The 12,099-nt window shown below is 48.4% G+C and overlaps 1 protein-coding gene across 1 annotated transcript; it reads left to right on the top strand.

The window, feature by feature from the left end:
* The first annotated feature begins 6,871 nt into the window (after positions 1-6,871).
* Positions 6,872-8,948, top strand: lbx2 (ladybird homeobox 2). The gene is made up of 2 exons (XM_084469412.1): positions 6,872-7,473; positions 8,197-8,948. Exons 1-2 carry the CDS (start codon positions 7,125-7,127, stop codon positions 8,664-8,666), a joined length of 819 nt encoding a protein of 272 aa, XP_084325538.1. The 5' UTR covers positions 6,872-7,124; the 3' UTR covers positions 8,667-8,948.
* The last annotated feature ends 3,151 nt before the right edge of the window (positions 8,949-12,099 follow it).

Raw genomic sequence — 12,099 nt, 5'->3', positions numbered from 1 at the left:
CTGGGACCTGAAAGAGACATCAGAGATTTAGAACACCCAACTTTACTGTGGTTCAGCGTGTGTGTGCCTGTGTGCGTGTCCGTGTGCGCATACGTGTGTATATGTGTCTGCGTGTGTCTGTGCATGTGCGTGTGTCCTCGTGTGCGTGTGTGCATGTGAATGTGCACGCGTGCGTGCTTGTGTGTGCATGTGTGTGTGCATGTGTGTGTGTGTGTGTGTGTGTGTGAGTGTGCGTGTGCGTGTGTGTGTGAGTGTGCGTGCATGCATGCGTGCGTGCGTGCGTGTGTATTGCGTGTGTGAGAGTATTTCCTGGCCCGTGACACTATAGTACCCAGCATGCTTTGGGGCAGCTCTGTCCTCTCGTCTGTTCTTCTCCTCACCTGAGTCGCCCGGCACCCAGCGGTTGCCATGGCGACCCCCCCCCCCCTCCCCCCCCCGGGCATTAGCCAGGATCAGGTGGGTTTTGTCAAAGTGTTAAACTTTAATACCGCAGGTCGTTTGTCTTTGGAGCCAAAGAGAGAGAGAGAGAGAGAGAGAGAGAGAGAGAGAGAGAGAGAGAGAGAGAGAGAGAGAGAGCGAGAGAGAGAGAGAGAGAGGATCTTAATGAAATCCTGATGTGAAGGGCAGCCGAGGGAGAGGGGAGAGAGGGGAGGAGAGGGGGAGGAGAGGGGGGACCAGAGGGGGGGAGCAGGGGGGAGGAGAGAGGGGGAGAGGGGGGAGGTCAGCAGGAGTTATTTCTAGAGGGCTCTCCTCTGTGTTTAGTGCGTTTGGTTCTTCCTGCACCGGGGCCTGACGGCTGATATTAGAGCCCTCATTACCCCTTGGAGGGCCGGGCCCCTGGGGGCCCCGGGCCCCAGTGGGCGGGGAGACGACTGCAGGTGAGTCATTTGTTGAACCCCCCCCCTTCCTCTGGGTGATGTTCTGGGGGGAAGATTCATCTTCATCTGGTGAGAGACGTCCGGGCCGAGGGACGGGCCCCACGCTGAACACACTGAGAACACGCCTGCAACACGCCTGACTGTAGAGGAGAACACGCTTAGAACACACTTAGAACACGCTTAGAACACACTTAGAACACGCTTAGAACACGCTTACAACACGCTTACAACACACTTACAACACGCCTACAACACGCCTGACTGTAGTGGAGAACACGCTTAGAACACGCTTAGAACACGCCTGACTGTAGTGGAGAACACGCTTACAACACTCTTACAACACTCTACACGCCTTCACCCTTTAGTCGTGAACACATGATGGTTGTGAGTGTTACACGTGTGTTATGTCGTAGAACCGACCAAACCGGAACTGACCGGAACACGCCTCACAAAACACACAATTCACAAATGTAAAAATCAAATGTGATGTGCGGCTGTGAATTATTGTGTGTGCATGTGTGCATGTGTGCGTGTAGGTGTGTGTGCGTGTGTGTGTGTGTGTGTGTCCATGTGTGTCTGTGTGCCTGCGTGTGTGTGTCGCGGGGTCCATACTCAGCCTACAGCCTCCTGACAGAAGGTGTGTTTGAGAGTCGCTCTGATATAACTCTGTTAACGGTGAGCGTCTCCGCAGCGCCGCGTGTGCTAAGCCCCGCCCCCTGCGGTGCTGAGCTCCGCCCCTCTAAGGGATAAGCCCCGCCCCTCCTCAAAGCGAGGAAAGAAGCGCTCACACAATAAAGCTGTGTATTACATGTGTATCATATCTGGTAATTAAAATACAATAAATGTCCAAATTATGCCAGAACACTACAATGATAATAATATTTACAAGAAGAGGGATGTTACAGGTGAGGATATCTATCGTGACTGTGGCTAAGATTAAGTTATATCATAATGTTTAATTCATAACATAGTGAATTCGTCGTATTGTGGAACTGTACATTTTTTCAGAACAAAATAGCAAATATCTCTAGTATTACTACTTCAATACTAAATGCTAATGATTATAATTATAGAATTATTGCTACTGTCATTTGTTTATTTTCACGCTTTTTTGCCATTATTGTTACAATGCATTTGTTGTTGTTGTTGTTGTTGTTGTTGTTGTTGTTGTATTTAATTACATCTCCTCTGGATGTGTCGTCACACCTCGCGGCTCCTAGGCAGATCAAAGGCTCCTCGCGCGGCGGACTAATGAGTCGTAAAAACACGTCATTATGACGTCATCCGCACGGAAACGTTCTGTTCTGTCCGCGCGCGCCACCTCCTCGTCTCTTAAACGGGCTCCAGCGGGCCTCGAGGGCCCAGCGGCGAGGACACGTCCGCCCCCGCGGTGTGTGTGTGTGTGTGTGTGTGTGTGTGTGTGTGTGTGTGTGTGTGTGTGTGTGTGTGTAGGGGGGGGGGGGGGGGCAGAATTAGAACCGTTTGGCCGCTCGCGTTTGGGCTCCGACGTCCCGCCGTGAATCTAAATATTATGTCAAACAATGAAGGCTGCCGCTGGTGTGTGTGTGTGTGTGTGTGTGTGTGTGTGTGTGTGTGTGTGTGTGTGTGTGTGTGTGTGTGTGTGTCTCTGCAGCGCTGTGGAGCGGCTCGCTCCTCTCCTCCTCTCGGCTCATTATTGCTCCTCAGAATCTCGGGTTTGACATTGAAACACTTCGGCTCTTTCTGTTTATGACAGCGTGAGGCCTTTATTTAAAGCCCCGTTTATTCATGCTTTCACTCTTTTGGCGCACGAGGCCGCATTCCACCGGCCTCGCGGACTTTAAATAAGAAACGATTACGTATTTAAGATGATATTAAGATGGTGAAAACATTAAATGAGCTCGAGCCCGCGGGAGAGGGGGACGTGAGGAGGGAACCGGAAGTGAGGACGTGAACATAACGGTAGACAGAAAGTCCGTTGTTCACGTCAATCGGTTGTTGGTTCCGTCCCCCTCGTGCGTCTCCATCCACGCTCCTCGGCTGATGTTCGTGCGCGCGCCCGCACAACAAAAGGTCCCAGAAGAAGAAGCGGGCACGAGCACAATTAAAACGTGATTAGTAGATATTGTAATAATTAGTGAGCAGCTATAGTGAGTCTATTGCTATTGTTGCTATTATAATTAATTTAATTATAAAAAGTACCGTTTGTTCGGTCTTATAAATGTTTAATTTAAATAAATAACACAATATATTCTAGAATATAATATATATATATATATATATATATATATTATAGTTTATATGTGTTTATATCATAATTAATATCATTATTAATATTATTATTTTGTGTTTATTATTATTATTAGTATTAGTATTATTAGTAATCTATCTTTGTGTTCTTGTTATTATTCTACAAATAATTCTACAATTAGTCCTTAATTATCGTGATTAAATTATTATTATCATCACTACGGTAACAGGTTTAATTCACCGGGAATCAGAAGCGCGGGGCCACACACACACACACACACACACACACACACACACACACACACACACACACACACACACACACACACACACGCACTCGTGCCTCCCTCCCACTCCCTCCAGGACCAATCAGAAGCAGGATAATCCTAACGTCCCTGTATGTTATACTTGTTCATTAATTACTTAATTAATGGAGTGTTAATTGTTTGCTTTGTGACGCAGGGCAGCTTGGCACGTGCTTGAGAGAAAGCTTCCCCTTGCGCACGTCGACGGCGGCATGCGAGGCGCCACGTGAAGGGCAGAAATGGATCTAATATAAACACGCACGCGCGCGCCGACCGGTGGTTCCCCCTGACCGCGTCCACGTCCACGTCCACGTTCACGTCCACGTCACATCCAATCCCCCTGCGGGAGTTTGTCTTACAGGAGCGCGTGCGGAGAAACGCACCTGTTACCGGCGCGAGGCCGCGGGCACCTTCTGCCTCCGCGCGTCGCGTGGGTCGCGCGGATAAACCCTTTAACACCACGTGGCTCGAGCTTCATATTTCACCCTCATATCTGTTTCTTTAACTTCACTAAAGGCCTGGAGCTATCTCTTAATCCACGGCCTGTAGCCTATATTCACCACTTCATCAACACCGAGCGAGTTGTTGTTCTCGCCCTGAGTGATTCACCCGCCGCGGTCACGAGACGGCACCGGAGCGAATCCCTTGTGATTGATGGCGTCACGTGTTCCTGCTTCTAATTAACGTTTCAATTGAGCTCGAGATAAATTGAGCTCTGTCCCCGTTATTGTCGCCTCGCGCTGGAGCGGAAAGATCAGCGGAAACGGGTTCAGCGGAGAGAGACGCGGGGTTCAGAACCATTAACCCGACCGGGCGGGGAAGGGGGGGGGGGGGGGGGATGATCCGGATCATCTCGAGCCCTCCGGATCTCCGCTGGGCCACGTGGGACCCGAGCGACACGTTATTTCACATCCGTGAAATGAGCTTTGAAGAGGGAAGGGTCAGACCTACTGGAGGCTAGTGCTATACTGTAGTCTAGCACTATCCTACAGTATAGCACTATAGCCTAGCACTATACTAGCACTAGCCTAGCACTATAGGCCTACTTTAGGCCTACAGTAGGCTGGTGGGCTAGCACCGCACAAGCCTAATGTGGGCTAGGCTAGAACTAGCCTACAGTTCCATTATTACTAGCCTACTCTTGGCTAGCACCAGCCTATTGTAGGCTAGTGTTAGCATAAGTACATACAGTGAAAGAAACGCACCATGATCTGAGACCCATATTGTCCACTCTTCAGACTCCAGCAGTAGGCCTACGACAACAAATGGTGTTTATCTATGAAGAGTATTATTGTTTATCATTATGATAATAATAATAATAATAATAATAATTATTATTATTATTATTATTATATTTATATATATATCAGGCCTTTACACTGGATCCTGTATGATAACATGAACAGTATAGGCTAACGGAACTGGTGGTTTAAAGCAGCACTATGGGGCCTAGAGACCAGTATATATAAGTAGACCTAGAGAACAGTAGGTCTACAGACCAGTAGAGACCAGTAGACCTAGAGACCAGTATATACAAGTAGACCTAGAGAACAGTAGGCCTACAGACCAGTAGTGACCAGTAGACCTAGAGACCAGTATATACAAGTAGACCTAGAGAAGAGTAGGCCTACAGACCAGTAGAGACCAGTAGACCTAGAGACCATACAAGTAGACCTAGAGAACAGTAGGCCTACAGACCAGTAGAGACCAGTAGACCTAGAGACCATACAAGTAGAACTAGAGAACAGTAGGCCTACAGACCAGTAGGCATAGAAACTAGTCCTACAGACCAGTGGGCCTATAGACCAGTAGAGACCAGTAGGCCCGCTGTATTCAGCCCCCTGGACTCGACTGTCTTTATCTATTATTTATTATTTATTCATTCTTCTCGTAATCTGAGATTCGACTTCGTCCGAGCTCGTTCTGGGATAGTCATGTGTCCGCCCGCCCGCCCGCCGGTGGCGTTAACCGGTGGAATCTCGTGCTGCTTCACACCGACTCGCCTCGCGCTGTCCCGTATGGTCCCGCTGGCACGCGCGGGGCCGCCGCCTCCAGACGGATCAGAGGAACGTTTTCATAACGGAGCCTCACATTAAAACCCAGCGCGAGACCTCCCTTCATAATCCCCCTGAAGCGCAGCGGGCCGCGGGCCTCGAGCTCATGTTCACAGCAGATGGTGCGGCGCGCGGAGGATGTTGGATCAAACCCTCTGCTGGAACGTATCTCCTCGTGTCCTCGCGGATCTTCTGACGCGTGGTGGTTCGTTATTCGTTGGGTCGAATCCCAGTTGTTAACGTTAAGTGGTTGTTTGGTCTAATGTAGAGATGTTTAATATCGGTTATGAATATCGATCTTTTTAGTTTGCAGAGCTGGGCTCACAGGGGCCTCGCGTGGGAGGAAAAGACTCCTCCGTCGACCCCCTCTGGTGAGAGGAGTCCGGACCCACCGGGTCTGGGCCTGGTCCTGGTCCTGGTCTTCAGCTCTCACCTCTAGATCTCATTCCGTTACTCGGAACCTGCCGCGTGTGCGCCGCGCTGCGACGCGTCTCTGTTTCACACACTAGAGAACATTACACGTCAACTCCGTTTTATGGTGGGCTTTTGTTTTTATAGTTTTGTTTAATTTACGAGGAATTATTTTAAATATTGTTGGTAAAATAGTTGGATTCCTGCTTATTTATTTGTATTGTTAGTTTAGATGTTTAGCCCTCAATCTACAAGACAAAAGCGTGATTTAAAAAACATTGCCCGTGATAGGATTTAAATAGTCATTATTAATAATATATTTGTAATCAGTTGGAAATAGATCAAATAAATAATAATCTAATTCTGAAAAAAAAATACATCAACACGCGTAATTTGGAAACAAACGATTCCAGATTATTTATCAAATTCAGGCCTATTTATGAACCGCAATCGGTAATGTTGATGAACCTATATGAAGAAAAAAAATAGCACTTCGCGTAATTACGCACGAAGCGCCCAGAGAACGTCTCGCGGAACGGATCCTAATTGGAGCGTTTTGTCCAAACGTCTCCTCGCGCAGAGCCGCGGTGGTTGGTGTTCCTCGAGCCGGGGGGGGGGGGGGGGAGGAGGAGGTGAAAGGAGAAACCAGATGCAGGAACATTTGAGGGCATGTTCTCCAACACAGACAGCAACAGTGTGTGTGTGTGTGTGTGTGTGTGTGTGTGTGTGTGTGTGTGTGTGTGTGTGTGTGTGTGTGTGTGTGTGTGTGTGTGGGGCGCGCGAGAGAGACTCCTCCTTTTCCCGCGGCCAATTAATTCTCGTGCCTGGCCCTTTAAGACGCAGGGGCGGCTCGGCGCGCGGCGGACGGCTTCTCTAATTGAACTTCGCCCAATCAACAACAACTCGTTAGCGGTGGACTTTCTCCTGCGGCGTCTCGCGACGGATCTGCTCCTCTCCGGGTCTCGCCCCCCGGTCGTGTTTCCAAACTCTTCCCCAAACTCCGCTTGGGAGTCGGCAGAGGCGCGAACTGAGTCCCGCCCGGCAGCTCGAGCTCCTCCCGCAGCATGTCGGCTGCAAACTCTCCCGCGACTTAAAGTTGCTCCGCTTCGAAAGTGGCGTAAAAATCCAGTTTTTCCGCGAAGGACACGAGACGCGACGCGCGGCCGGACACTCCTGCCCCAGTGCGTGGATGAACTAGCCCCGTGGCGCAGCAGCGGGAGTACACCGGGAGCACACCGGGCACCGTGATGACCTCCAGCCGAGACATGAAGACGGGCTCCGTGCTGCGCGCCGGCGGGGAGGAGCGCCGGCGGGCCCCGCTGGACCAGCTGCCCCCGCCGGCCTGCTCCTCCAAGCCGCTGACCCCCTTCAGCATCGAGGACATCCTGAGCCGGCCCTCCGTGAGGAAGGCGGCGGCGGCGGTGGCCGCGGGGGCGGCGGTGAGCGTGTGCCCGCCGCGCGCCCTGGACAAGGTGAGCGGCTCGAGCGCGGGCCGGCCCGGCCTCACGACGCCCTCGTCCCCGCTGTGCGCGCTGGAAGAGCTCGCGAGCAAGACGTTCAAAGGCCTGGAGGTCAGCGTGATCCAGGCGGCCGAAGGTACGAGGCAGCGCCACATTAATATTCATCTCTGTAGCGATACATTACAATATACATTATAATATACATTATAATATATTTATTATATATATATTGTGTATATATATTATAATGTATATATTATTATAATATAGGCCTATGTATTATATTATGTACTTTATAATATAATAAATACATTATAAATACATTATAATATATATATTATAATGACCTGTCATCAAAGGGCCTGCTGACGTGTGGATGATAACGCGTTATTAATTTATATTTATAGGCTCGACTTGGTCGACAATTGTCGCTGTTATTAGAAGCTTTAGTGACATTAATAAATGTAAATATGGGTTATTTAGGGTTATGAATCAGGAGGCCTGGTGGCGGAACGTCCCGGTGTTCCCAGTGTAAAGTAACTCAATGTCCGAGCGGGGATTCCTCTGGTGTCGGCGGGGTTTCCTGAGTGACCGGGCCGGGAGAGAGGCTCTGGGCCCGGGTTAGAGGCTCTGGGCCCGGGTTAGAGGTTCTAGTCCCGGGTTAGAGGCTCTAGTCCCGGGTTAGAGGCTCTAGGCCCGGGTTAGAGGCTCTGGGCCCGGGTTAGAGGCGCTGATCCAGGACCAGGCCTGCAGAGCCCAGGTCGTGGTGATGGTCTCGACAGGTCTTCGGGCCTTGGAGTGAACTTGTGTCCCCGCTGTGGTCTGACCGACTCTATTCGCTTCCCCTTCCGCCCGGCAGGTCGCGAGCACGTGAACGCGTTCGGCCAGCGGCAGACGTCGAAGAAGCGGCGGAAGTCGCGCACGGCCTTCACCAACCACCAGATCTACGAGCTGGAGAAGCGGTTCCTGTACCAGAAGTACCTGAGCCCGGCGGACCGGGACCAGATCGCGCAGCAGCTGGGCCTGAGCAACGCGCAGGTCATCACGTGGTTCCAGAACCGGCGCGCCAAGCTGAAGCGAGACCTGGAGGAGATGAAGGCGGACGTGGAGTCGCTGAAGAAGATCCCGCCGCAGGCGCTGCAGAAGCTGGTGACCATGGAGGACATGGAGGAGGACGACCCCCAGGACCCCCGGGGCGGCGGCGGCTCCGGGGGGGTCTCCCCCAGCGAGTCCCACCGGGGGGCCTTCCCGGGGTCCCCCGGCTCCTCGCGAGACCACACCACGGACGAGTTCTCGGAGGAGGACGAGGAGATCGAGGTGGATGATTGACAGTTTGAGGCCCGCGAGTTTTACAACAACAACAAACAAACAAACAAACAAACAAAGGGGGCATTTTTCTTCCCGAACATTTTTGCACGGATATTGATGAAGGAGAATATATATCTAGGATTATGGATTTTATTATTTGGGTGCCGTTCTTTTGTTCTCCATCTTTAATTTATCGGTGGACCTGCTGAGGTTCTGCTGTCGGACGTTTCACCGAATTATTGGAGGAATATTCCCGGTGCCACCGGGACTGAACGGGCCTAAATATGACGGTACGAGGAGACATTAGGGTGAAGCCTGAGGTTTGATAACTGGTGTGGTTCTGGGGGTGGGGGGGGTGGGGCGGGGTGGTCTCTGGGTCTGGGGTCTCTCTGAGTCCTGGTCCCAGAACATAGACCTGGTCCGGGTCCTGGTCCGGTCCTCAGCGTCCAGACCCCCCGCGGGTCGTGGATGTACCGTGTTGTCCACGGCAACACGTTGCATTCATCTGCATGCACGCAGCGATATCCATCTTGCAGAGGAAGAATTATTATTATTATTATTATTATTATTCATATCCGAATGCAAAACGAGCAGATCGCAATTTTTTTTCCACGCCGGGTTTCTGTACATAAATTAAACATCCTATGCGATAATTTTATTGTAACATTCTATTTAATCAACATCTATGTAAATAAAGGGTATATGATATTTCACCACCTTCTCAGATGTGTTTTATACAACAAGTAAACAGATAAACCTAACCAGATCCAACGCTGCTCTGGGGGAAAACGGGAGCATTGGTCGTAATTGGACCGTTTTACGTCTCAATTAGGCCGAGTGTGTGTGAAGAGTGTGTGTGAAGTAACTTCACTTATCAGCTGTCTTCAGCTCTCTCCTCCCGATCAGAGACGCGCTCCGGCCTCTCAAAGTCGGGTCCTCCCCTGCGCCATATGGGAGCTTCAGGAACCGTCTTTAACACACAACTAGTCGACATGATTGATTAGCTCTCTGAACATAAACAGGTCGCAGCCAGCCGTGAGCAATACGGCACGCATCTGCCACTCTCTAGAAAGTCACCCATGAATAGCAAATGGCTGCTAATGAATAAGACACAATGGGGGGCCTGGAGGTGGGAGTGGGGGCCCGCCTGTTGGCCAGGGGCCCTCGTCGGACATTTGCTTCTCTTGTCCCGGGGCTGAAGGGCCCTCAGCCGGACCCGGGGCCCCACAATGGAGCCACTCGCTCGGAATGAGGTTGAAAAGTCAAGTAGGGCTTTTATGGCTGAGTGTGAATGAGTCGGATGAGCAGCGTGGAGGAGAGCAGTGAAGAGAGGCTGGAGCGAGTCAGGCTGCATACCGCAGCATCTGGAACATCTGACCATCTGACCCGAGGTCTGTTAGGATGGACATCTGACCATCTGACCCGCGGTCCGTTCAGATGAACATCTGACCTGAGGTCTGTTAGGATGAACATCTGACCTGAGGTCCGTTCAGATGAACATCTGACCTGCGGTCCGTTCAGATGAGCAGCTTCATGTACATTTTGTTAACGCTTCCAAACGCCGCGTAGTTCATTAGTGTCTTCCTAATATAAATAAAGTATTCTAAATATATAGGCCAGGTAACCATTTTTAGTATTTGAGTTCATACTATCTATTTTTTAATTATCGGGTCGTTAAATATTTTCCTGTATATAATAAATAGACTAGGAATTGATCATTCTTAACAAATATACTACGAATGTTTTATTCTAAATAAATAAACTAGGATTTTTTTATTTAAAATAAATAAACAAGGAATGTTTTATTCCAAATAAATAAACTAGGAATTTATTACTCTAAATAAACTAGGAATGTTTTAGTTTGAATAGGATTTAAATGGAAGTTTGACTTTGCAGTAGAACTATTAAATTAACTAACCTTAGTTTGTTGAATAGAATGATAAATACAATTATAAAAATATAAGAACAAGCAATAACAGCAATAACAATTATAACAGCAGATTTACGAAATATTTTAGTATTTATAATCAAAAATATGTAGCCTATGTCATGCATAAAATATTCATGGATCTGTCTATTTGAGGATTTACAACTTTATTTTAGCATCTTCAAAATATCCTTATAACGTTAAAAACAAGCCCATGTATATTTATCGATGATCTACTATTTACCCATCACCTCAGTGTTTCTGGATTAATTAATATCGTTAGTTAATCTCAGCCCTCATCTAGACCGTGGGAGGAGGAAGGCTGAAGTAATTTTTAACGGACTAATTTGGCCTGAATCTTTCTTTCAATTCGATGGATTTTATTTCCTGTAATTTGGTTGTAATCTGGTTCGGTGTAAACCGGGACAGGACTGTATCGGTTATTTAAGCCAATGCTAATTACACAGAAAGAAGAGATTTTTTAGGACAGTAATTCACTGCCTCAATCAATGAATGAAGAAACCTCACGTTCAGGTAGTCTGTCGTCGCTCGATGCTCGAGTTCAAATTCATTAAAGAAATTCAATATCGTAAACAGGCCAGGTATAATATATAGTATATAATATATGATATATGGAGCAACATAACATCGTTTTACATGAAGAGGTCCTGAACCACCATCAGTGTTTCACTTTACAATAAAACAGCTTCCATTACTGGTCACATGGACGCGGAAGAATGCTGGTCTGAGGCCAGTAGAGTTCTGGTCTGTTCTGAGGTCAGTAGAGTCTGAAGTCAGTAGAGTCCTGGTCTGGTCTGGTCTGAGGTCAGTAGAGTCCTGGTCCCTCTGCTGTCTGAGGTCAGTATACAGTCTGATCGGTCAGTGAACCAGCAGCGGCCTCTATCGGCCATTCAGAGGTACTGCTGGGCGTTACGTTATGTAAAGTATACTGCAAAATAAACATTTAACGGGTCCAGCGCAATTAAAAAGTATATATATATTTATATATTAAGTGCATATATTTAATATATGAAACTGTGGGCAAACAAAGCGTTTCTAATTTTACGATGTGTTCCTTGGCAGCTTTGTTGCCATAGTAACCATTCATGTCAGTTTTTATAAAACTCATAGAACACATAATTAAACACATTCAATAACTGCATTTATGCAGCTAGCAATATTTACCAATATTAGTAGAGGCTTTATTCAGTCAGTTATGAACAGTGAATTCATGTTATAAATGAGCAGGTAGAGGTCAGGGGTCATTGTGCTGAAGGAGGCCAACAGCTAGCTTGACTTTATGTCAATCAAACCCTCAACCTACCAAGTCACTGGTCGAGAGAACACACACACACACACACACACACACACACACACACACACACACACACACACACACACACACACACACACACACACACACACACACACACACACACACACACACACACACACACACACACACACACACCAGAATCTCAAATCTTTCATCTTTCATTTGAAATTTATTTTCAAAAATACAAAACA

The sequence above is a fragment of the Micromesistius poutassou genome, assembly GCF_964030765.1.
Source record: "Micromesistius poutassou genome assembly, chromosome: 6".
NCBI lineage: Eukaryota > Metazoa > Chordata > Actinopteri > Gadiformes > Gadidae > Micromesistius > Micromesistius poutassou.
The sequence above is the reverse complement of the archived record's forward strand: the minus strand, read 5'-3'. Positions and strand labels throughout refer to the sequence as shown.

What these genes read in the sequence shown, in the direction of transcription:
- lbx2 (XM_084469412.1), top strand. Translation starts at nt 7,125, where the DNA reads ATGACCTCCAGCCGAGACATGAAGACGGGCTCCGTGCTGCGCGCCGGC. An exon ending in CGTGATCCAGGCGGCCGAAG is followed by an intron (nt 7,474 to 8,196) that starts GTACGAGGCAGC and finishes TCCGCCCGGCAG; the next exon opens with GTCGCGAGCACGTGAACGCG.